The sequence below is a fragment of the Hydra viridissima genome, unplaced genomic scaffold, assembly GCF_058129835.1.
Source record: "Hydra viridissima isolate aposymbiotic clone 2 unplaced genomic scaffold, HvirCarnegie_v1 scaffold_1, whole genome shotgun sequence".
Lineage (NCBI taxonomy): Eukaryota > Metazoa > Cnidaria > Hydrozoa > Anthoathecata > Hydridae > Hydra > Hydra viridissima.
The window spans coordinates 14,818,527-14,845,510 of record NW_028324300.1 but is presented as its reverse complement, the minus strand read 5'-3'; the positions used below and the strand labels follow the sequence as shown (position 1 = coordinate 14,845,510).

The 26,984-nt window shown below is 28.5% G+C and overlaps 2 protein-coding genes and 1 long non-coding RNA gene across 6 annotated transcripts; 1 reads left to right on the top strand and 2 right to left on the bottom strand.

Moving 5' to 3' along the window:
* Positions 1-78: 78 nt before the first annotated feature.
* Positions 79-1,113, top strand: LOC149893502 (uncharacterized). Its single transcript, XM_090087673.1, has 3 exons — positions 79-208; positions 336-538; positions 656-1,113. The coding sequence occupies exons 2-3, from the start codon at positions 343-345 to the stop codon at positions 964-966; spliced, it is 507 nt and encodes a 168-aa protein (XP_089943799.1). The 5' UTR covers positions 79-208; positions 336-342; the 3' UTR covers positions 967-1,113.
* A 4,420-nt stretch (positions 1,114-5,533) lies between these two features.
* Positions 5,534-18,293, bottom strand: LOC145187299 (uncharacterized). 4 transcript variants are annotated; one of them, XM_090087246.1, is made up of 7 exons: positions 18,148-18,293; positions 17,444-17,520; positions 15,046-15,105; positions 13,482-14,918; positions 8,601-8,792; positions 6,818-6,919; positions 5,534-6,329 (listed from the first exon to the last, which is right to left on the bottom strand). In XM_090087246.1, exons 1-7 carry the CDS (start codon positions 18,158-18,160, stop codon positions 6,204-6,206), a joined length of 2,007 nt encoding a protein of 668 aa, XP_089943372.1. In that variant the 5' UTR covers positions 18,161-18,293; the 3' UTR covers positions 5,534-6,203. The 4 variants fall into 4 exon arrangements, with proteins under 4 accessions (XP_089943372.1, XP_089943378.1, XP_089943386.1 ...); XM_090087252.1 differs by lacking the exon at positions 18,148-18,293 and adding an exon at positions 17,982-18,085; XM_090087260.1 differs by having other exon boundaries at positions 5,669-6,329; positions 8,601-8,750.
* Positions 18,294-22,968: 4,675 nt separating this feature from the next.
* LOC149893501 (uncharacterized) lies at positions 22,969-26,237 on the bottom strand. The gene is made up of 3 exons (XR_016452581.1): positions 26,166-26,237; positions 25,897-26,005; positions 22,969-23,163 (listed from the first exon to the last, which is right to left on the bottom strand). It is a non-coding gene; the product is annotated as an uncharacterized LOC149893501 (long non-coding RNA).
* Between the last annotated feature and the right edge of the window lie 747 nt (positions 26,238-26,984).

Here is a 26,984-nt window from a genome sequence, read left to right as displayed (position 1 = left end):
TTCAATTTTTTAAGTTAAGCTACAATTATTCTTCCATTGTTTATGATAATTTTTTTAGTGCACTTAAATATTTTTTATTTTTAATTTAACATTTTTGATTTTTTAAAAGTTACACAAGACATGATTTAATACTAACTTTGTTTATTTATTGGTAATGCAGAAGTGATAACTTTTTTGAAGCTGTGACCCTTAAAAAACGAAAGGAATAGTTAAGTAATTATTAGGATTGTTTAAGATTTTTAAGGTTATTTAATTAACAATAATGGGTAGCTGTACCTTTATTGTTTGGTAATTTTTATTTTAAAATCAGTTTTTTTGACTTATTTATAAACTAGTTTTTAGATGCAAACTAATGCTGATGCGTGGTTAACAGAACAAGAACCTACAACCAATAAAGTTGTATTTTTAACAGAGAAAGCATCAATTTCAAATGAAGAAATACATAAAGGATTTGAAAATGACTTTATTACAACAATCAAATTCCCAAGTGTAAAGAAAAATAAGATTCCTTCAGGACTTGACTATTCTTTGATACTAGGTTGTTTTTTTGTTTTTTTTCTTTTTGGTAAAATAAAGTTAAATTTTTCAATTCTGTTACTTTTTTTTATCAAATTAACTTTTTATCAATAATTAACTCTTAGTTCATTTTATTTAGAGGAAAAACTTCACAAGATTCAACTTAGAAATAAAAAAGAGAATAGTAAGGAGATGATAAAACATTTGCGAGAACTAAAGAACTTACACATGAGCGAATTTTTGAAAAGTGATGCAGTAATTGTCAGCGAAAGTTCTCATTTTGACCCCTCATTTTTTGGGAAACTTTATACTGTAAACAGTTTATATAGACATCTAAACCCTCAACAAGGATTAGAGGTAAATGAGAAAGAGCCTCTAACAAAACATGAATATCTGGATTCAAGCACATCATTAGATAAAAATACAAAAATTTCAGATGAGCATTTTTAGTTAGTTTCCTTCTGAAAAATTGGGTATTTAATTTTGATTTTTTAATGTAATACGAAAATTAGCTACTTATTAATATTGTAAAATTAAATTTAAATCCTATTGTATAACTACTAATTTAATGGAGTAAAAAACATCACCATCAAAAAATTGTTTCATGTTGTATGAAGTTGTTTGATAAACCAAGTTAACTGATATTATTGAAAATTTAATTTCAAATTAACTCTTAATTTGGCAGCTTTACAAAATGTGATCTTGATTTCACTTTATAAATTAATTACATTAGAAAAGTCTGATCACCAACATGAGAGTAGAGTCACTACAAACCATGACAATACTAACAGGCCTATACAACAAGGTTGTTGTTAATTGGGGTGGGGGGGGGGTGATGATTTATCTTAGAGTTGGCAGTAGAAGAGTATTTAGGATACAGGGCCCTAAGGGCATTAAGAGTAACTACAGTTTAATGTTTATATCCTAATATATAATATTATTAAGCGGTATGAGCATTTTATAGTGAAATATCAGATCTTTATACTATTCTTTCTCTAAATCATACAAATGTTAATTTTTCTGATTTAATGTATTTTCTTTTGTTATTTGGCATTTTTTGATATTCCTGAAAGTATCATAATCAAACAGCAAAAAATAAATAAATGATTCCAAAAATACCTAAAAATGAAAAGGCTTATAAAAATACTGAGGAGTTTTCAAGTGAGAACCCTAGGCCGGGTGAATAAAAATGAGCAACTGCTTTTACTCAGTAATTGCTCAATTTTACGTGAATAAAAACTTGAAACCCTTATTTACAAAAATGCTTATAAAAATACTGAGAAGTTTTCAAGTGAAACCCTTATTTACCAAAATTGTTAAATTATCTTTTATGCATGCATTTTTATATCTTAACTTTTTTGTTCAAAATTTAGTAACTGGTTTTACAACAAAATTGACAAAAACGATTCTGTTGAATGTTATTTGCATTTGTTCGTGCTTGTGTATCAGGGACGCATACAGGATTTAGTTTTATTAGACAAAAAAATTCTGTTTTTAACAGTCAAAGATTTCTAAAATCAGACCAAGAAAAGATCTAAACAGAACTAAAGCAGCTAGTTCTTCCTCCATTGTTTTTATACTTACTAAACGGATCCATGTTTACTTTATCAGTTAATGGGTCTAAGATTTACATTTTTCTACGCCCATTTATCTCTGCTTTTTAAGAGAAAGAAGCAGAGATAAATGGGCCGTAGAAAAAAGTATTATATTATTGTAAAAAATATAACACATTTTTTAAATGTCTAAAATATTAAACATTGAATCAAGACACAGTTTTGTATTTTTGATCGAGTTCACCAGGACTAATACGATCTAATCGATCTAATACAAAAAATGTGTCTTGATTCAATGTTTAATATTTTAGATATTTTTAGAGATTGACCGCATGGAAATAGCAGTAGTCATGATGGTTTTTAGATTCTCTCTATGCTATGGTGACACCAAACGCAAGCTTTTTATGTCGACGCGATAAGGATTTTAGTGCGAAGTTTGCAAGTTGTTAAAGTTGCTTTCTTTCGTTCCGCTCACATTTTTCGCATCTTATTGTGCTGAACGATAATATTATTTAACGTTGGACTTCAAGTGGGCTACCTTAGATTATTTATTGAATAGCCGTATGTTGACTATTTTCTTTATAGGAAACTATAAAGTTAAATAATAAAAATGTTTAAGCGATTAGAATTTCACTCAAATTAAGATTAGAATCTGACAGTATAGGTGCCAATTTGAAATCATTCAAATTTAAAATAATTTATATATTGGTTTTGGGAAAATTTTCGTGGCGTTTTCGTCGATAGACGACGTCACCGATCGCAGCAACACCATTAACCCTTTCATGCACCAATTATTTTTCCGTAACTAACATAACTCATAAAAAATCATCTACAAAATGACAGTGGTACTACGAAATAATAGAGTAGACTTTTTCTATAGCCTTTTTTAACTCTCCTTTATAAAATAAAATTGTTTTCAATTGGTTAGAATGCACCATTTAAATTGGGGAAGCTTAGTTTAATTTATTGTTATACAACAACCCAGCGCATGAAAGAGTTAAGCGCTTGTAGGAAAGATGACAGTTCGGACATTTTATTTGTGTCTTAACATCAAAATTTGTGTAGCGGCTGTAAAGTTGTTATCGTTCGAAAATGGAGAAAAGAAATGAAAAATTGCGCAATTTTTTGCTATATTATTACGACGAAGGAAAGAACGCTGCAAAGGTTAAAAAAATTGTGCAATAAAAGGTAAAAATACTTTATCAAAATCTGCTGCACGAAAAAACAGTTCGCTTGCTTTCGTTCTGGTAGATTTTATTTTGAAAGATGATTCAAGCTCTGGTTGTCTAATCAGTGAAAAAGCTGATGAAATTCTTCAAAAATGTCCTACAATATAGACATTAGCACGGGCTACAAAACTGTTTTGAACTATATACAGAAAGCTGGCTACAAAAAATAAGCTTGATACATGGGTCGTGCGTGAAAAACATGATAGACCGAATTAACATCTGATAGATGGATCAAATAAAACAATCAAAAGCGTAGAAAATCGTGGATAAGCAATAGTGAGCCGTCACAAGCAATCGCGAAGCGATGTTTGATGTCGAACAATGTGATGTTACGTGTGTAGTGGAACTGGAAAGGAATCTTCCATCGAACTGTCTTCTTTGTTCCAGTTTTTCAGACAATTGATTCACAAGTCTACTGTGGATAACTAGAGAGATTACTCCAGGCCATGGAAAGAAAATGGTTCGAAATGAATAATAGAAAAGGTTTTATCTTTTATCTTGACAACGCCCGATCACACACTTTTTAAAGAACCCATTAAAAATTGCAAGAACCTGGAAGGGAAATTTTGTTGCGCCAACCGTAAAATCCAAACACAGCACCCTCTGACTATCACCTATTCAGAATTCTGTAGAATTTTCTCAATAGAATTAAGCTGGTTTCAAAAGAAGCTTAAAAAAACCACTTGATTCAGTTTGTCAACCAGAAACCAAATAAGTCGCCTATGACATTATGGCTAAACCAGAAAAATGTCGAAACGTTGTCAATTATAATGGAGAATATTTGGAAAGCTTTTAGAATACCTTGCATTCCTTATGTCATTTTATTACAACCTTTCATCAGAGCAGAGTTACTAATCGATTAAATGTCTCAAACTTATGTTTCAAAAAAAAAAGGTTCTATAAAAATTTTAAACTCGTCATACCAATATTCTTTTTTTTTTAAAAAAAAATTCTTGAAAAGTTGATAATTTTAATAAACTCCGAGAAATTCAACATTTCTTTAAAAAGACAAATATAGAAATTTGTAATTTATCGAGCGCCGGTTTTAAGGAAATGGGGAAAATAGTTAGTTTAAGTTTGCTTATACGTCCATCAAATATTTTTCTTGAAACCGCTTAAGCATCAACTTCAACCTCAGAAAGAAATGATGTATTTAAGAGCTTACCAAACAAACAAAAAAAATGGAAAAGACTGAAATAGATACCTGAGAGAAAAAGGAACACGTTTAGAATATTGAAATCTTTAAGGGTAGCTTTTGAAAAAGAAAAACCCAAGAAAATCTTAAAAATAACTTCAAAGCTATAGGTGAATTATTCACGGCATTCTGTATCTTACATCCGAAATTTTTCGCTTTAGTTCAGTTCTTAAACTGCTTATATTTAAAATCCACAACACGGTCTTCTTTCAAACATATTTCGTAACTATTTTAACATTAGGACATGTGGACATAACCTAAGATCAGTCATTTATAACAACTTAACCGTCCCGCTAAAATAGACTAAAATAAACTAAACTTGTCATATCACATACGAAATCGGGAATTGCATCATTTAATTTCATTGTAATTGCTATATCAACGATCGCGTAGATTTTGAATACATTACTTGGTAATATATGTGCTGTCAATTCCAGTCAGTATGTTTTGCAAGCTTATGCTTTTTATTTCAAAAACAGGGCCACTCGTTGCCGTTGTAGACGGAAAGATGTAGATTTATTTAAGTTTGTGTTTAATTTTATCAACATCTTAGAATCATAAAAGATACTTGGAATGAATTATATCTAAACTAAAAACTCTCCACAGATAAATCTGTTAGTAGATCTACGGCGAGCTCATCGACCATTTTAGTCATAGATCTCGTCATAGATCCTGATTACCATCTACCTTGCGACACCAAATTGAATACACCTACATCTCATCTCTCAGAGGAAACAATGAGGTAAACTTATATTAAGATTGAATTCACTGTTATCCCACTCTTCCTGTGAAAGATCGATAAACTCTTCATCCTCATTCTCTTCTTATTCAGGCTCAAGATATCCGAGAGCAATAAGTAAGTCCTATTCGGCGGTATACTCTTCTTCTTACCCAAGCAGCGGAATAACTTTAAACATAAACTTACCCAAAATAAACAAGGAAGAACAGAATTAAATTCTCGAGAGTTAAAACAGTAGTTTAATCCTAGATTCTCTACAGCAGGTTTATTTTTTCACAGAACAGGGAAATAAAAATTTTGCTTTCATTTAACGAAATAAAATTCAAAATAAAAATACAAAGCAACGATGCTACTAATTTTACTCCATCAAAAATACGAAACTGAATTTTTGGGAAACAAAGTGCCACTCAAATCAAATTGGACGGTCTATGCATACTTTTTACACAATAAGATGAAATCGGTTCCGGTAAAAGAACTTACAAGATGTTATAGTTAGTATCTAATACAGAATTTTATCTACCTGAATAGATATTCCCACTAAATTAGAATCAAAAAACGAAATAAATATTTAAATGAAATTAAGAACTGGGAATTATATGAAAAATTATATTAAAAAAAAACAACACATTTTTTAAGTTTAATAAAAAAATAGTGAACTTTTTTTCATACAGGCAAAAAAAAAACAAAAAAAAACCAACAAAACTAAACATGTATCAAAATAAAGATGAAACCCGATGAAATGTAAAATCATAATTTGAATGTAATAAATTTTAGATTCCAAATGTTTTTTTGTTTGTTTGTTTGTTTGTTTATTTTTTTTGTTTGCGCACATCATAATGTAAACGGTTAAATGGATAAAAGTGAGTCAAGTAGTGAAAGCGTTAAATGTGGACCTTTCACTTGGTGAAACAGTAACTCGTGTAGCACCTCGCGAGCGTGAATATAGACCATACAATAAATGCTTGCTTATTCTACCTTGTTAAAAAGTCAAGTACTTTGTCTTGATCAAACGAGAACTCAATGATTGCATTGTGAATATCACGCGAATGAAATCCAAGTTTCTTAAAATTTTCTACAAGTTCCAAATATTCGTTTACCTGAAAAAATTATTAGTTCAATATAGTTAATAATATCCAATCATAAAAAAAAAACAAGTTTTTAAAAAACAAGTTTTTAAAAAACAAGTTTTTAAAAAACAAGTTTTTAAAAAACAAGTTTTTAAAAAACAAGTTTTTAAAAAACAAGTTAAACTCTAAACTAATAAAAAACTCAATCACCAAAAAAAGGCATCAAAAAACGAGCACACAATTAGATCCATATTTAGACATCAGAAATTAAGGGAGATTCGTTAAAAGATAACAGTCTAAAAATTGCAACAATAAGTTGACCATATTTCACTGGTGCTTAAGCTAATGGATTCAAAATAAAAGAATTAAAATAAATTTAAAAAAATCATAACATTTTAGTTTTTATAATTTGGTTTCAAAGAATATCAAGTAAAGGAAGTTTAAAGTAGAAGCTTAGTATAGTTTTACATAAAAGGATTTAAAATATAGAAAAATAAGAATGAAGGAAATTCAAGAACCTTGTCGAGTTTATTTGCACAGTAGACTAAGCCCATCTCTACACTGTCTGGTTCGTGTCCACTTTCTTTAGTTTTTTCATAAAGACACAGAAAATCAAGCACCTAAAAAAACAACCCCAGAATGGTGGTTAGTAAAAGATTGACCTGTAAAATGATGTAAATGGTATGTAACAATATTTTTAACCTTTAACCGCTTAATGTTCCCAAAAAAGATAATACTTAAATTAACTTAACTAACATTTTTTGTAATTATGAATTGTCATCTTTAATTTGAAGGCTAATAGCTAATTTATATCAAATTTGGTAATACTTTTAGAAAAATAAAAGTATATCTTTTAAAATTTCTTAAAAACACGAAATCTCTGAGTTTTGACACCACTCAAGTTGAGTTTTGACACCACTGAGTTTTGACACCACTCAAGTCTTTAAAACAGAACTCCAAAAATTTGAATGTTATTTTTTTGGTGGAAAATTAATCGCACCCAATTGTAAGAACAATTTATCATTCACTCATATTGAGATGCATGCTATAAATAGGAAAATAATTAGATTAAAATAAAATGTTCTGTATTTTAGGTGCATTATGAAATTGTTATTAGTTAACCCTAGGAATTAGATATTTACCTCTGGATATTAACCACAGGATATTTGATGCCAAGAATTAGATGCTTAGATTATAAGTAGTTAGTATTCCAAGTTTTTTTTTTTAAATATATAAACTATGGGGTGATCAGACCAAGTGTAGAAACATTTTTATTTAAATAGTTTCGCAAAATTGCATTGTTTGCACTGTAAATAATTTCTCATCTGTCCACAGCACTGGAGGTTGTGTGCCATCATTAAGCTTATCCAAAAGAAGCTTCACTCTACTCAACCGCTTTGCTTTGATGATTTGTGACAGCAGTTGAGCTTTGCTCTTTTTGAATGCTGTAAGTCTTAGATCAACTTTTAATATGGTTTGCATTGCACCATAGCTGACATTTGCTGCTGAAGCCAATTTTCTTCTGCTTCCCTTTGGATTTCTCCTGATTTTTTCTCAATTGCTCTTTATAAGGTTGGGTGTTCTGGTTTTTCAATTCAGGGTGGTTCTTACCTTTGGAATATCTAGTTTCTCTAAGATGTTTTAAGATTTTATAGACACCAGATTGGTTAACATCAGATTTCAAAATCTTAAAAATTTCACTAGGCATTTTTCCAGTTTCAAATAGCTCAGAAACTATGATGATGATAATGATGATGATGATGATGATGATGATGATGATGATGATGATGATGATGATGATGATGATGATGATGATGATGATGATGACTATCAAACTTATTCTTTCCATGGTGAATTATTTTTTATAAATTCGATCTGGAAAATGTAAAAGTATTAAATATGAGTATGTAAATTTTATTTAAACACAAAAATATAAATAGGAATAAATAACCAACTTTAAAAAATTGCCTGCACTTGGTCTGATCACACTTAAGAAAAAAAATGTCTACAAGTTAAATATTGTGGTCTTTTAACTTACTTTATGAACAAAAACAAAAGGACTATTGCTGTTTTAATAACAAAAAGGTTATACTTTATAAATTTATTTTTCTTGAAAAAAAAAAAGTGAGATTTTTTTTAAAAAAAAAAAAAAATTAAAAATCGTGTAAATAAACATAACTTAAAATACTCAAAATCCAGGTGACTTTATGTCTAGTGCTTGTAAGTGATATATTAATTATAATTTATAGAAATAATAAATTAAAGTGTTAAAAATTTTTAATCAAAATTTCTAAGGCAAACCTCTTTTTCATCAACACCAAGACGTTTTATGGTCCTTGAAACACATGGAAGTGGAAAACCCATAGCTGAAATTTGGAGAGCAAAAGTTTTTTCACTCGTTGACAATGATGGAGTTTCATCAATTAACCATGATTGACTGTTGCCAGGTTTCTGAGAAGTAGATATATGAGGTAATACAGGGAAACGGGAAGACTAAACAGGTAAAGTTAAAAGCTTTTATTATTATCAATAATTATATTTATAATTTTGTTAACTTTACTTACAAGTTTGTTAACTATATCTATGATTTTATCAATTATATTTATAATTTAATCAACTATATAATTTTGTTAACTTTATTTATAACTTTAATAACTATATTTATAATTTTGTTAATTACAGTTATATTTTTATTTACTACATTTATAACTCTATTAACTATGTTTATAATTTTATCTTTTTTATCTATAACTTTACAGAGATTTTAGTTAACGTTTTAATAAAATGTTAGGCTACTAATACTTTAACAAATAAAAAGTTTTTTCATTTATTACTAAACCAGTGTAAATTTCCTATTCAGCATAAGCAGCATAAGTTTGGTTTTAGTTTTGATCAGTTTTTAACACTGTTTGAGTTTAGTTTTAATTTTTTCAGTTTTTACTTTTCTAGCTTTAGTTGTTTCAACCAACAAGAAGCCAAAAACCTTTTCAAATAAACAACTGCTATGAATGATAATTTATTTATTAGCACCACAGTTTCAGATGCAATTAAATTTGTATTTGTATCAACACTATGTAACATGCACAATAGCAGGACTATAAATTAAAAGTTATCATTATGACAACTTTTGTGGATATTTTTACAGCTTCTAAATACATTTGTAATACTTTCTTTTTGATGGCCAAAACTTTATCATCTAATTTCCTTTTTGACTTATTAAGTGCAGTGTAGTCCCAAACACTCTTAAGAACATTTTCATTTTTATATTTTTTATTTTTTTTACTGCATTCACAGTTTACATAGTTTGCTAGTTTCAACTGTTTACAATTGATTTACAATGAACACTTTTGTAAATTTCGTTATGCTCAATGGCTTCTATAGCTTTGATTTGTACCTTGATTTCTATTCTTTTTTCTATAGCTTTTTTTTTCTTTCTTGGATATTTTTTCTTTTTCTTGCCAGTTATCTTCTGTAACTCTTTAATGGTGGCAGGGAAACAACTTTACAATAAAGACCTTAAAACAATTAAGACCTTAAGTTGTAAAGACCTTAAAGTTGTAAATAAAAAAAAGTCAAAAATTTGAAAAATACTTGGTTCTAATTACAAAAACATTTATTCCTTTCTTTAACTGATAAAGAAATTTCTCTGAGTCTTCTTCTATCAACTATAAGTTTGTAATTGTGTCTAGGCCAAAAATTCTATAAGTTATCTCCAAATCAACTATATTATTGTATATATTTATTGTATATTATTGTATTTTATGTAATATAAACTGGTAATTTTATCATTTAACCTGCAACTTTTTTTGTTATTTAGTGGTGCTGTTTAAAATTACTTATTCAAGAAAGATTTCATATCATACTAATATTTAGCATCATTTTTTGGGGTTTCTGACTCATACCTTGGAAAAATAGTATGTAATTTACTACTAAAATATTTTGTTAATGAAGAAAAAATTTAGAAAATTTTTAACATAGTAAACTAAAAAACTCTATATCTTCTCTGTAAGTTATCTCTCCAAATCAATATATCTTCTCTGTAAGTTATCTCTCCAAATCAATATATCTTCTCTGTAAGTTATCTCTCCAAATCAATATATCTTCTCTGTAAGTTATCTCTCCAAATCAATATATCTTCTCTGTAAGTTATCTCTCCAAATCAATATATCTTCTCTGTAAGTTATCTCTCCAAATCAATATATCTTCTCTGTAAGTTATCTCTCCAAATCAATATATCTTCTCTACAAGTTATCTCTCCAAATCAATATATCTTCTCTATAAGTTAAAAAACTCTATATCTTCTCTATAAGTTATCTTTCCTAACCAATATATCTTCTCTATAAGCTATCTCCAAGTAAATGTATCTTCTCTATACTATGGCATTGATAATTTTAAAGTACCATTTATTACTTTAATAAACAACATCTGCTTGATATCATTAACATTACAGAATCTAACCTATAGAAGAAAAATAAATCTACATACAAAAATATATATACAATAAATTTAGCATTGGCAACATTTTTACATGTAAATGTCAAAAGTCAAAAGATGTTATTCATCATCTGTAAAAATCATGAGGAGAAAAAATTAATTTAAACTTTTTTTCTAAAAATAAATATTTTTTCAAGAATTTTAATTTTTCTGTGCCAAAATACAAAAATAATGCCATAGAAGGCAATTGGGTCAAAAAAATACCAATTTTCCAAAATTTGCATCCTATATTGCCATAAGGCTAAGCTGATTTAATTGAGTAAAGCAGAAACATAAATGCTTGACTCTAAGGCATTAATAGCTAGCACAAAAATTTTGCATTTCATGTATTTATAAAATGCACCAATATTTCTAGTTTCTGTTGATATTAGCACAGATTTTAAGGTTATGGTGCATCTGGCAACTGTACACTGGTGTTTTAAAGACATACATAACATAAATTAGTTCAGTGCTTAATGAGAATTAAGCACTGAACTAATTAAAATAGAAAATTTATGATGCAAGGTAGAGAGTTAACAGACATGGAAAAAGCCCAAATATGCTTGGTGTGGAGAAAAAACTCTTGCATTAGCTAAAAATCTTCCTTTTGGAGTAGTTCCTTCAAATAAAAAGCAAACTGGTAGGCCTAAATTAACAACTAAGGGCACTGAATTGAAAATACACACCTGTCATTGCTTGAAAAAGTATCTGCTTGAACAAATCAAGTTAAGCTTCAAAAAGACCTAGGCTTACCATGTTGCATGTCAGTGCAAAAGAAATAGCTTATGGTGATGGCTAAGAAAAGAATTGCATTTGCTTGGGCATAAGAGTTGGACACTCGAATAATGGTCTGGTTAGACAAAAAGATTTTTCACTGAGGCTGAATGTGGAAGAACTAGATATTCTGCTGTCATTAGATTAAGGGGTAGGGGTGGGGGTGAGGTGGGGTGGTGGTATTTGTAGGGAGGTGAAAATTTTTGCCTCCCAGCATTTCTGTTCACCCCTTGGTCAAAAGTTGGTGCCTATGGTCGCCCCTGTGGTTCTGACCGATTCAATCCCAAATCCCAAAGAACTGTCAAATATAGTGTACATGTAATGATTTGGGGTTGCTTTAGTGGCAAATAAGGCAGAGGGACACTGTACTTTCTTACTAAAAATGAAAAATTGAATTCTGAATGCTATATAAGGAGTTTAGAACAAAAATTTCTGTACCCTTTTGAAATTTATCAATTTTCTTTATGCAAGATGGTAAAAATTGCCATATATTGAAGTTATCAATAGCATGGTTCTTGAGCAAAGGATTTAATATGTTGGAATGGCCCAGCAACAGCCCAGATATCAACCCAATAGAAAATATTTGGAAGGAAATTAAATCAAAGATTTATCAAGCATGCTCCACTTCAATTCTAAAACTGATGACAGAAAAAAAAAGGGTTTGGATTTAGGACATGTCTTTGCAATACTTTCAAAAACTTTCTGAAAACATGCCAAAATATATTGAAATGGTACTTAAGAACAAAAGGCAGATGACTAAATATTAAATAAATCTTAAAAAATAACATTTATTGCCCTTTTAATCTGGGTTTTTTGAAAAAAAAAAAAAAAAAAAAAGCCAGATGTGTGCAAAATCTTTGTGCTTGCTGCAATTACCAGTTTATGTGTTTGTGTTGTATCAGTTGCAATCTGAAAAATGATAGTTTCTCTTTATTTTTTTATAATATTTTTTAACTATAATTTTTTATTATTTTTTAAAATATTTTTCTCTTTATTTCTTTATTATTTTTTTAGTTTTTTCTTCTTTTAATATGCAAGAAAAAATTTCAACAGTCAAACATTACCATTGATATTTAATTTATTTGAAATAAATTTTCAGTTCACAACTTCAAAAAACAGTTATAACAACTCAGTTTAATTAAATGATACATTTTGGTCAGGGATTTTCTAATGATTAAAATTATATATATATATATATATATATATATATATATATATATATATATATATATATATATATATATATATATATATATATATATATATATATATATATATATATATGTATGTATATATAATATTAAATAAATTAAAGCTTAAATAGTCAATAGTCTTGCTTTTTGCATAAAAAGCAAGACTATTTTAGCTTGAATTGATTTAATACTTTTGTGAGTTTATTCACTCTAAGAAAAACTGGTAGACTTGTTTATCACAATGAGAGAAAAATCTCTAAACAACTGAGACAAACTGAATGCTATAAAAATCCTTAGTACTCAATAGGTAGAAAAACATTTGAATATAATATTTTTCTTGCTCAAAGTCAAAATCATTTTATTATCTCAGAATGAGACAGTAAAATGACATATCGATGAATAGGCAAAATGTTCATTTTTGCAAATTTTGAGCCTACAAAAAAACTTAATATATTGGTTAAGATAAGTCAAAATGATTTATCTTCAACTCAGTTATTAGCAATGAAATTAGAAATACCCATTATCTTATGTTCTGTAGGTAATAAGATATTAAGTGATATTTGCAAGAAATATTAAAGTCAATTGTAAAAACCTATGAAAATCAACATATGACCTTTTGTTATACTTATCGATATTTTTAGTGTAACCTGTATAATAAAACAATATAACTGTAATACAAAATCATTTTCAATTCAGCTTTTAATATTGAGAACCAAAAAACAATTTTTTAAAAAACACCTACCCTCACACGTTGGTCAAGTATATTCTTTTGTACTGGATTTATCAAACTATTAGTGTCCATTGAAATTGAAGGAAGTCTTCTAACATTTGGTGCAGAGTGTATGTTTTGAGAACAAGAGATAGGATTAAAAACATTTGGCTCCTGAAAATTTTTAAAATCTTTCACATTGTTAGTATAACTTGCCATATTTGATGTTGAAGTAAAATCATTTGGATAAAATACATTTGCAGAATGGTAATTTGCAGAATGAAAAGCTTGGTCTGTGCTAAAATCTTTATAAGATGCCGTATTATTTTCATGGTTTGCTTTACTATAATGAATATTTGACTTGAAATGATCTTCGCTCGATAAAGAAACTTTGAAAGGATTTGAATCAGAAAAGTTTGTGCTACATATATTTTGATATTCCTGCTTTACTCCCATACCGGTTCCAGGTTGAGGTACTTGAGAAATTCTCTGGAATTGATATTGTTGCATAATATTGTTGATTCGATTTGTGTCAATATTAAGATTGCTAAGGTTTTCAATGCTTTTATTACAAGAACGGTCTTCTTTGTCATTTAATTTAAAACTTGCATTTAATACATTTTCATCACACAATGAGTTATTTAAATTTGGTAATGACTTTGTGCGAGACATTTTGTTTGGAAACTCTTGAACTCCATCATGAACTCCGAATTGATAGTTTACTTCTATGGGAATGTCTGCTCTTGGAACAGTATCTCCAGATCTGTATGGGGTTATTGGAACAGAATCTCCATAAGAATGGTAACCAACTATATTATCAACTCTTACTTGTGCACTAGATGTATTGTTTCCAAATGATGAGGAATTAGCTGCAGAATATGTAAGTAAATTACTTTGTGTGGGAGAAAAATAGCTATTATGAGTAGTATCAAGTATTGGATTTTCAATATTTTGCCATGTAAATATAGTATTTGAAGAGCTTATTGGGTAATTGTTTAAACTAAAATCAGTTACACTTTTTGTATTACACACAGAATAGATGTTAGATGCATTTGTTTGGTTTTCAGAAAAGATATTTAAATTGAAATCTTCTATTTTTGAAGGATATTTTTGAGGCTTTACAGATTTTGGATCAAGAACTCTTTGCAGTTCATCTTTCTCATTTAATGTCTGCAATTCAACAAGTTCAAATGGGTTCACATTTTCAGATTCAAACTCGTGAAAGTCAATATTTTGAGTACTTTGTTTTGGCGGTGCAGGGGAATCTTTTAAGGAAATTACTTGTGGCACAAGAATTTTTTGCTCATTATTAGCACTTTCTTCATTAGTTTTTTTTCCTGATAAATCATCCTTCTGAATTTCTTCTCTATTCCTTAATTCTTCTTCTATCTTTGCATTCAGCTGTTTTTCCTTCATCAACCGTTCTTCTTTTGCTAGATCAACTGACAATCTTTCCTTAGTAAAATCATACTAAAGATAAAACAAAGCAAGTAAAAAAAACTCAATGAAATGTTAACAAAATATTTTACAACTTTTTACAGCTATTTAAAAATATAAGATTTGTTATAGAAAAGCAACTAAAAGTGTAAAAATATACTTTATAAGAAATTAAGTTTTCAGTTTCAGTGGAACTGGAAAAATCAGCAGGAAGAATGACCTGAAACAAACGATAAAAAACTGTTGAAAAATTTTTGACAAAAACTGTATTCAAAAAAATCTCATGTAATTGACTAATATTTGAGTAAAAGTTAAAAACTTTATAAAAAAACCTTCAAAAAAATTTAAATAGGATCATATTCTCTAAGGCTTTGAGCTCATCAAAAATTTCTTCAGAAGTTTAAGAGTTAAATTAAGTTGTTTATTTGTTAAAATTACAAAGAAATTTAATGGATACATAGTAAAAATATATCTTGGTTACTTTTACAAGTAACAAATGAAATTTAAATTTGTATTTGTGTTTGAATAAGAATGAACACTAAGACTAAAATTGAAGAGTTTTTTTTTTGTTTTTGCAACTCATTTAACCAGTAATAAGAAGGATCTGGACCTGAAAAACCAAGGACTGAGTTTTTAGATAGGACAAAAAGAAGGACAAGTTATACACCACTCATAGTAATCATTTTAATTAGATTTTTATGTTATACCACACACTGCATAATGGGTACATAAAAGTTGTTTTAGGAAAAGTTATATATATAACCCATTACATATAAATTAAAATTATAAAATATAGAGATTTTGGAATAATTCTTGCTACACAAAAAGCTGCTGAGTTTGGTTGTGCAAGAGAATCTTTACTTACAAAACTTTACAGTTAGGTTAGTTATTTCCTAATAATGATTTCTCAACCACTTTACTTAAAATTAAATTAAATTAAATTAATTTAAAAAATTTTTACAATTAAAAAAAATTTTTTCTATCAAATATTACAATCTTTAGAGATACTTTGACTTTTTATATATGAGTTTTGATTTTAAAATCATACTCTCTTTCAAAATAATATATAACCCATACCAATTATGATGACTGAAGAATGCGCTCTGGCTTTGAAAGCACATTGTGACCTTATTGATTCATAACATAAGCTGATTAGAATTTATTCTCTTTACAAAACGTGGACATATACCCCAAGTTTAAAACAACACTAGGGCCAATAAGTAGCATGCTATCTAGAAAAACTGAAAACCATTGAAATTTTTACAAGATCTACTTTAAAGCCAATAGGTAATCACACACTTTCAAAAATTGAATCATTCAAAAACTTATGATAGCCAAACAAGAGGAAATTTTTAAAAAACTAAGAATAATTTTCAGTTTAAGAACAAAAAACCAACTAAAGAATTTAAGGAACGCTGAATCTGGTTAAAAGACAGCAAAGATATTTTCTCAAAATAATGGTAAAATAATGTAGATATAATCCTCATACTCAGTAATTTTTTGAAAGTAGTTTTCTGTGGCTATCATTTTGACTTAGATGTCTTTAAATCATATTGTTTCATAACTTCAGATGCCTCCAACTTTACACCAGGATACCAAGTACCAGATTTCTTAGAACTACCTATTGGAATATATTCTGCAGAGGCAACATTACATTTACAAAATTTCAAGAAACAAGGTTAATGGAAAATAAACTCCATTATCTGCTCATTAGAACAGACCCAGTTATCAACACTTATTTGTTTAACAAAAATAACATTAAGATTTTTTTTTCTGAGTTGAAAGCAAAATTTAAAAAGTTTAAATTATTTAAACTGATTGAAAATTTGTATTCTTCTTAGAGGGACAGATCCAAGGCAGAGGGGATGGTAGTTTTTTTATGAGTGGTAATGTCCCTTTCTAAGCTTTATTTCAAAATTTCAATAACATTCTCAAAAAAAACATTTGTTTTTTCTATTTGGAGTCTCACACACATCTCCTTGGAAATCCTGGTCCCTATAGAATAGTGAATAAACTGATTGAAACTAGATTTTCTTATCTAAATTGGCTTTGTCAACTAATTTATACTGAAAAGATCAAAATCAAAGAAGTTACCACTTTTTGGCCATAAAAGTCTATTTTGCATCATAATGAGTTTTATTTGTTAACAACAACAAGAGTATTGCATTTCATTTACAAGGCTATTTTCCTTTTATCAAGCTTTACTCAATCAAGCGTCTATCAAGAAATAATAGCAAAATATTATTTATATGATAAAAGTATAGTTAAATTAAACTAAAAATTAGTTATTTTTTGTTAAAGATCCATTTAGATTCAATTAAAATTACTTATTCTGGTATTTCTTATTTCTATGTTAAATTCGTTAAACAACTATAATCAAATTATTTTCAAGAATTTCAAAAGTAGTTTATTAAGAACTGTAGTCTGCATGAACACTCTAAATTGACTCCTAAAGTGCTTTAAGTTATATACATATTTTGCATAAATTTTTTATTAACTATCGTACTTATATTAGAATATAGAAAATCAAACAAACCTTGAATGTAATAAAGACTTACTTTGCGAGGAGATGAGAACTTATCTGATATCCTTATGATGATTCCATTAAGCATACTGAAGCTATCATGTAGGTTGCCTTAAAAAGAATGTTAGAAATGCATTATTAACTATACATATACACACTGACTGCTTTCAAAAATTTAGATAATACTATCTTATTTTTAGCTTGTATAAATCTTTACAACAAAATGAGTTCTTAAAGCATATTTTTTTATATGTAGTTCTTTTATCAAGCTTGCTTTTGATGTTTTATTATTATAATTGTGATTGTTAATTGAACTTCCTTCTTGTTATTTTCCTAAAAAAGTTGCCTAGCTGAAACTGAACCTATCAGTAAGGTGCTTATTTCTATTAGTTATCGTTTTAAGTTATATTTAAAGTTAGTTTTAACATTTAGTAGTAAATAAACACTTGTTAGACTTTACATGCTCTGAAAGTAATAACAGTGAATACGAAAAAAAAAACTTGTTGTGCAGTCATTTTTAGTCAAATTTTTGAGATCGGAAAAGTTAATTTCTGTTAAGAAATTCAATTTACCAGAGCTGCATTCAAATATAAATAGTGGCGTACAAATCAGATTTTAATGACAACTTCGTTATATTGGAGAGTCGTGTGAGCTTTTTAGGATACGTATTTTAGGGTATGTTTGGGGACAACTTTGTATACAAAACATTGCATAAAACATCAAATTTGCATAACATACCCTGATAAGTCATTTTAAACAGCTATTTTGATAGTATATCTAAAATCTGAAATATCACATTTCTTTATCATCATTTACATTTCAGCTTTTTTTTTTTTTTTTAATCAGCGATTTAGCTATGGTCCGCAAAAGTTTTAAAACTGTGTTTATGTGTCTTTATAAAAGAAGTGCAAACATTTTGGATTGGATAAATTCAAGCGTCTCGTATAAAAACCTTTGACTGCAAAATAACAGCGCAATTCCCAGGAATTTAAGATGTTCTTCAAACGTGCCTTAAGAAAATACAAAAAACTGTAAGAAAACATATTAAATGATGTATGTTCTTAATAAACAAAAATGATTGACTAAAACCGATTACAACATTCGAAGATCGGCGTTTACATACATTTTTTCTTACATATATAAGCATGTTATATAAGACAAAAACTATATAAGACAAAAAGAAAATAAAAAAACAGATTATGCTGAGGTAAATAACTCTATTTTAACGATAATCACAAAATCAATATCTTTTGTATCCTGAAGAAGAATAGCTGGATCTAAATGAAATAAAGCTTGAAGTGTAGAATCTCTTGAAAGTTCATCACATGCATTGTGAGGTGACAAACATTACAGCTTGCGATTCGGGATGGATTAGCAGAAAGAAATGCAACTGATCTTATCAATAAGATAGGGCAAGTCGTAGTGGCTGCAAAAAAACCCATCTTTTTCCATTTTTCCATGGAAAAAATGCTTGCCGATATTTATCTAAATCCAGCGCTACTCGACTTTCTCCCCCAACCCACCCTACCATACCCCCTCCTCTAATTTTTTGATTGATTCTGATAGAGAATTTTATGCTGATTAAGAATCGTATAAAAACATGGGTCTCAAAACTAATGGAAAGTGCTCTAAACTGAAGTTGAATGTACAAAATTATACGACAAACCGATTTTTTTTTTGTCTAAAAGTTATCTTTTAAAAGTATTAACAACCTGGGGCCAATGCTATAAACAATTCGAAGTTTTTTCGAGAAAATCTTTCGTAAAAACGCAACTTTTCACGTAATTTTTTTTACGAAAAAAAGTTCGTAAACTCGAAGAATTTATCGCTGTTTGTATTTTTTTCGGCCATTGCTATAAAGCATAAAACGTATACGTCACTAAAATTCACGTACTTTTTTTATTCGTAATAAGTCATTGAAAACAACAATTTTTTTAAAATTTTTATTAAGTAGGCCTACTTAATGAATTTTATTAGTTATTAAGTGGGCTGTGCTGTCTATTCTATTTTTATGAATATTTTTACATTCTAGTATTTGGTGTTTAAAAAAACTGTGTAAAATTGAAATAGGAACATGATTTAATTTTTTCGGATGAAGACTTAAATTTCGAAGTTGCAGAAAATGAGCTTCGCCACCGATTGCCTCGAGAGGTTGGTGTTTAAAACATCACTTAAAATTACTAAACTTTGATGTTTTTTTTAATGATTTTTTATCAAATAAAATCAGAAATCATACTAAATAGGCGCAGAAATTATATTTTTGCTTTGTTCTTCAATTTCGTTTTAGTTTAAATGGCCGCTTTTTTAACGAAGATGTTTCTGACAACGTTTTTTGAGAGCAGTATCGAGTCCCAAGAGCTGTATTAGATTTTTAGAAACTAGGCTTAAAGATGGTTTGCAACATTATACTAAGCGAAATAAAAGCATTTCAGTACGTTTCCAGATAATGGTATTTCTTCATTTTATTGGCACAAATGTTTTTTTTCATGTTCTCAGAGACTGTCTGTCATGGAATCTCTACCAACACAATTTATCGTATTATACACAGTGTAGGAGAAGCTATTTTCAATGTTAGTGTATTAAGTTAATAAAACTATTGAAAGTATATAAATATATATACATACATTATATATATATATATATATATATATATATATATATATATATATATATATATATATATATATATATATATATGCATGTAATTATACATATTTTTATTTAAATAGTTTGCTAATTAAAACATACTAAGTTCCCAAGAAGAACCTCTTTGTTTTCTCTGATCTTTATTGCTAGTATCATTTTAAGTTCTTTAGACAGCATTTTATTTTGTTGTGTATTTGTATATTATATGACATATTTGTCGACACAACAAGGAACTGAATAATCGATTAAATGCGTATTTTAAGTAATTAGTTTATTATGGAGTTACTAAAATCCTTTTCAGTTTTATCTATAAAATATCTACATAAAAACACAAACAAAGAATGTTCAATGATTTTGAAGCGCTAACGTTGTTCCAACAATGGCCGCCAAAAATCACGAAGAAAATATCTAAAATTGAGATAAAAAATCCAATGATATATTAAGAATAACTAGATGTCTAACTGCCGTAAATCAGTATAAGAAAAAGTGAAGCAAAAATCGGCCATTATGGGGGGCAAAATCTTTACGCTATTTATCAAAACAAAACAAATACGAAGCTTTTGATTTGTTAAATTTGCCCCCCCCCCCCCCCATAATGGCCGATTTTTGCTTCAAAAAATACGCGGAAGTTAGACATCTAGTTATTTTTAATATATCATTGAAAAAATCTATCTGCAGTTTTTTTTCGAAAAAACGCATTTTTTATCTGAAAAGGCGATTCCCTGGTTCGTTTATAGCATTGGATTTAATAGCGAAGTTTTTATCTTAAAAACGGACTTTTTTGAATGTTTATAGACTTTTTTTTTCTTCGCTTTTTAAGGTAAAAACTTCGTGTTTTACGGTAAAAACTTATTTTTTTATGTTTATAGCATTGGCCCCAGGTTTTTATTTTATCTTAATGAAGATTTCGAATAATAGCAAACGAGAATTCATTCACGTTTAAATTATCACGCCAATTTACTTTGATATAGTTACAATAAAGTTCAATAATAACTTTCTAATTTTGTTTAATGTCTTAAATGTTTATATGTATTTTGTTTAATGTCTTTTATGTGTTAAAAAAGTTAGCTCGTGGATTTCATTTTTTGCTCTTAGATTGAGCTTAAGTCATTTAAATTTTTTTCTATTTCTTCTTTTCATTATACAAATGTAACATACTTGGTATGCAATAACGGTTAAATGCAATGATCTGATCACCACATAAATGATAACTGCAATGCCAGATAAATGTTAACTGCAATCCCAGATAAATGATAAATGCAATAATAACTGATTACCAGATAAATGATAAGAATAAATAATCACCAGAATTTTGGTGCCTTATAGATTTACCACTTTGAGATTTTTTTTACCAGAGTTTGATATCTTAAAGGAGCCAGTGCCAGAACCTGTGTTAAAAAAGCTGAGAGCTGGAGCCTGCCATTTTTCTTTAGGTTCTGATTTTTTAAATATCAACGAAGCAACTAGAGAAGGTCTAACAGAATCTATACTTATGTTTCTGGGGCAAAAAAATATTCCCATTTTTGTTTGCAAAGAACAAGTTTAATCTGGTAGTTTCAGTTGCCTAACTCTCTGTAAGAGTGATTTCATTTTTGATTTTTAAAAAGTGTTTTTATCTGCATTAAGGTCACATGTTAGAATATTTAATGGACAATCTATCACTTAAACCTCCTTCAGATGTAAGGTAGGAGTGAGAAGAGAAAGGAGTGTAAAAGTAATTGCACCAAAGTACTTATGCTAAATGGAAAGAAATTTAAAGACGCCTTGCTTAATATTCGTAACTCAACTATTGACGGAATAATTCTAAATGATGCTTAAAGTTCGGCGAATGAAATTGGTTTGTTTTGCTCGATTTTAACACAGATTAACAAAGTGAACAAAATGAAATTTCCTGCTTAGAAAATGGGCCATATCTAAAAAAACAAAAAATCGAGTACAGCTCGATTTCATTGAATAATTAAAAATCTTTAATAAAAGACTTAATATTTAATTTACTAACATTTTCTCATCAGAAAATGTAAGCAGATTTTCTTTATTCAAAATTTAAATGGTTCACTAAATCGATTGTTAAAATATCACTGGATTGCTTTTTTTCGGTTACCATTTTCTAAGCAGGTCAGTAATGCAGAGCATTGGTACGCAAACCGACGTTGCTGCATCACTAATTGATGCAATAAAAGGACTCGATCGATAAAAGAAATCAGTTACACAAATGTCGCTTGATTGCTTTTTTTCAGTAAAATATGTTACATCAAAACAATTTGAAATTTACTTTTTTTCAACCATTTAATCTATACAGCCCTAAAACCTTTATTAAATGACAAGATGAATTCGTCACAGATTTTAAAAAAATCTGTGACGAATTCAGCTTGTCATTCAATTTTAGAAAATTAAGTTCAAGAAATATCAGCGACATTGGGCAACACTGCAGTGATCTGCAAATTTGTCTAACAGATGGTAAGGACATTTGTGCATGTGACTTAACAAGTGAATTAGTTATGGTCTAAAAAATATTGGTATCTGAATAGAAATTCAATCAAATTGCTCTTGACAATGAAATTCGTTTACAAAACGGCTTTAATTGGAATTAATTGGATTGCGAATTTTTATTGACTTTGTTATTTTATATAAAAAATTCTCGTCCTGAATTATTAAATCAGAAAAAAATCAAAAGATTAAGTTCGGATCTTTAAGCAATCTTTTCGGTTAGAGTAAGGAGTTCTCCTGGGTTCCTATTTCGACAGAAAACTGATGTTAACAGTGACATCTTTTACGCTAAATGTTGTCCATAATGATGAAAGTAACCATTTTTACAGATTAATATTTTAAAATTCTTTTTTCTACTCAAAGCATGATTTTCCTAACAGTTTCAGCTTAACTCACACCAAAAGATAAAAACAACCAATTTTTTGTGGTATGTAAAAAGTTATATCTTTATTTACATAGTTGAAGAGCAAAAAAAAAAAAAAGAACATTTGTGTAAAAATAAAAAAAAAAACTTGTTTTACATTAAGATGACAAAAAAGATGTTTATTGTGCTTGAAGCTCAGTTCTTGGGGGCATTTTTACCCCACCAACCTCCTTTCTCGTTTTCATTTCTAAACCAGTCTGTAAAACAAAACAAAAAAAGTCAAGGTTCATTTTTTCTTTAAAAATCCATGATTTTCTAATACTCTTATTTTTGCTAAATAAAAATACTGATTGGTGAATAAAATATATAAAAAAAATTGTATTAGACTATCATAAGTTTAAAATATTATGGAAGTATTGTTTTAATTACGAAAAATGACCTTATTCTACTATATATTATATTTATATATTACATATTACTGTGTTCGCTGAAGTCAAAGTTCAATTTCAATAAATATTCAGTAATTAGATAACTGCTATGAGGCGAAAAATTGTGAATCATCAAAAATCAATATTGAAATAATTTGATGATTCACAAAAAATTGTGAATCATCAAAAATCATACCATATGCATAAACTCTATTTTCCAATTTAATAATTTTCTTAAACTATTTTTTAATTTTTTAAATTCAAACTTTAATTTGATTTTCATCTTTGTCAAACATTTGATGGGCTACCATTTTTATATTCCGGAAACAATTTAAAACTTTAACTATTCCTCAATTTTCAAAAAAAAATTCTTAAAAACGTCTTTACAGGTTAAATAGAATTTATTTTGTTGAAAATAATTTTATTTATCGTGCCTTGCGGTTGAATGTTGCATTAAAACTTATGTTTTAATGCATGTATTTGCCGTGTTTCAAATACTTTAGCGCTGTAATACTTGTAAAAAAAAAAAGTATATGTACTAAATTTAAGTAGTATGTTTATTATTATATTTTCAAGTAAATTGACATTTGATCTGGCAAAACGCCATTAAGTTTAAAACAAATTTTTGCGAGATATAACACGGTTTCGAAAAATCAACACTTTTAAGTTTTAATACTGCAGAGCTCCTTAAAGCATGATGGTACTTACACTCCTACTCCCCCACCCCACGTTGTTTTTATATTAAGTTTCTACAAAATTGTTTTACTCTTGTTTTTTAGCTGCATAACTCTAAACTATGTTAATATATTTTTACCCTAAATATTTAAATAAGCTGTAATTTGTGTAAGTAATATTTTTAGAATGTGCAAGCAAAAAGCATTATCTTGAAAAACTATGATAATTACTTTTAATTAAAAATTAATTAAAATGCTCTCAATTACAAGGTTGTTTTGTTGTATTTGGTTGTATTTTAGTTTAAATTACGCAGCAAAAGGTTAAGAAATTAAAGTTAAGTATGGTATAATGAGAGATAAGAGTTAAATATACTGTACAAAATGTGGTGACTTTTTAACTTTTTGATTTTAATTACTTTTCTTTTTTTTATTGTTCTCAGCTTTTAAAGTGCTTAACGGAAATTGTACGGATCATGAAGCGACCATCACATCACAAGCAAGGAAATATACTTTTTGTCCATAGATCCTCGAACAATGATTTGAATTACTTCAGTTATTATTTAGTTAGGTAGCCTTTTGCATTAATAACAGTCTGACAACGTCTCGGCATGGAGTCAACAAGCCTAATAGGGACATCAATAAGTATCTCCTTAAGTTTGCCGTAAGTTTTATCTTGTCAATGATTTTCTTGTATCAAGAATACCCTCAATACGGTGAATCGGACCAATCGCATTGAGACTGAAGCAGCCCCCAATCACGACTCATCCACCACGCTTGACAGTCGGTGAAGTAAGTTTCCCAAATGCCATCTTCACTTGACATAAAAAAATTGAACCAATATTCTCTGCAGTGTGGAGTCAAAATTTATGTTTGTTTAGACCTGATTAAATAAAGCATGTTTGATGTCCTGCAGATCAAAGACTTAATTTTAAACCTTCATTTCTAGTTTAATATTAAATTTGAATCCAATCTTTGAGTCAAGTAAACTCGATTCGGGTGATGTGATATATAAAGTCAAAAGTTTCTTAAAAAAACCCATTTCAAACAATCAATAAGCACGCAGACGTCGTCTTACAGTTCTAACACCGTAGCTAACTTTTTTTTTTTCGTGCAATTCTCTTTGTGATGACCCTCTCTTCTCTCTGTTAAAATACAAGGTTGTCCTGCAGCTTTTTTGATTTCACACATCACACTTCATTCTTTTTAACGTTTAACAACATTTCAGACTCCTGTCCTTAAACTCCAAATTGAGCTGCAACTTAACGTCGAAGTATTCATCTTAAAAACATCTTGAATGTTGAGTTTCTGTTATTCTTTTCGCTCTTTCCATTCCATAGTTTGATGATACCAATTTAAAATTATTCAAATGAAATAATGGGTGTAATAATTGCTTAAGTATTACAAAGCAGACCTATAAAAATTTGATGATCTTATCATTTTGATCCGTTTCTTTTTCTATAAAATCCTTTTAAAAGTTGAAATACCATAATAATAAAGAAAGCAATCAAAATCAACAAATAGTACAAACAGTTACCTGCCATAAAAGTTCTGTTAATTTTTAATAGCAAATTTTAAACTTACAAACTTACAAAAAAAAAAAAAAAGAGAGAATTAGTCGAATCATTTTGTTGCTACCGCATGTTAAGCACTCTGTGTAGCTTAAACTATATAGCCCTACAATAGCCAAAACTAAAACTAATGTAGCTAGTTAATGCTTGCATTTTATTGTATTTAAGTGCGGAAATGAGAGCTGTTTAGTTACATTCAAATCTGAAGATGTAAGTTATGGAAGTTGGAAAACGTTTTGAGAGAGAGTGCTTAAATATGTGATGTTCATGTTATTGTTAGACCATAAATCTTGTAAGTTAAATTTTTAAGAAAAGAATACATATTAATCCAATTCCAGCGCCTAAACCACATGCAACTAATACATTCTTTTTTGACAACATTTGTACCAGCGTTTTCTTTGTATTTTCTCCGGTTTCTTTAACGTTCATCTTAAAAATAAACACATTTTTACTTAAGAAAATTACAATCTTAAAAAAAAATAAATGTTTCTGTTTATAAGAATGTATTTTTATACACTTTAAAAAGGAGAATTTTCACGATGATGACTCAAAATATATGCATGAAACGTTAAATATAATCAAACCTTACCTTTCTAGTGACTTGTCGCTTTCTTGCTCAATTTCAACTTTGGTTTTGACAGTGATTTCTATTCAGAAAAATTCTTTAAATGTGGTTTAAAGGGTCACGATCAAAATATTCTCATTACGTTTTATTACGTCATAAAGAAGGTATTGTTAAATACGAAAATAACTCAATTTAAAAAGTTGCGGGGGTGCTTAAGGAACCACAAAACTAGCGGCTTCTTTTTCTCTTGAGATTTTTATATATCTTTCCATCTTTTTTTCTTTTTTTTTATTATTTTTTTCTCTTTTCATTTTTATTTTCAGCTTTTTCTTTTTTTTTTTTTTTTTATTGCTCGGGTGATTTAAGGCCAGACAGAGAAAATTTCGGTTTTTTTTCGTGTTATTTTTGTTTAAAATAACACGAAAAAAACGTTTCCCATAGTTATTACCTCTTTATTAGCTTTTTAACATTTGTTATTTGATCACAACCTGCTCATAGCTTCACCCGACAAAAAAACAAGCCTTTTCTTTGCTAATCGACTTTACATCTCAAAGTGTCGCTAACGATGTTCGGGCCTTTTAGTCGTATTAGGGGCGACGCCGTAAGCTTATAAAAAGCGTCGGATTTTCTAATCGTACCGTACCACAAATCACTAGTTGTACAAGTAGATAATAACAATTATCAAAGTGTACTAGACTGAACATTACTGAAAAAGTTGTGCTTAGAGATCATTTTGTTTATTTTTAAAGATATTCTCCTTTTTCAGATAAGATAAAATCCGTCATAACCCGTCGTAAAAAATTAATATTTTAATTTTTAACAACTTTCGCCTGGTAACATTTA

Bases quoted from the DNA above. Each gene is read 5' to 3' on its own strand.
- LOC145187299 (XM_090087246.1), bottom strand. The intron at 15,106-17,443 runs GTAAGTCTTTAT...CGTTTGTTTCAG, and splicing joins AGTTCTCATCTCCTCGCAAA to GTCATTCTTCCTGCTGATTT. The intron at 14,919-15,045 runs GTATATTTTTAC...TTTTATCTTTAG, and splicing joins AAAACTTAATTTCTTATAAA to TATGATTTTACTAAGGAAAG.
- LOC149893502 (XM_090087673.1), top strand. From the start codon at position 343: ATGCAAACTAATGCTGATGCGTGGTTAACAGAACAAGAACCTACAACC. The intron at 539-655 runs GTTGTTTTTTTG...CATTTTATTTAG, and splicing joins TGACTATTCTTTGATACTAG to AGGAAAAACTTCACAAGATT.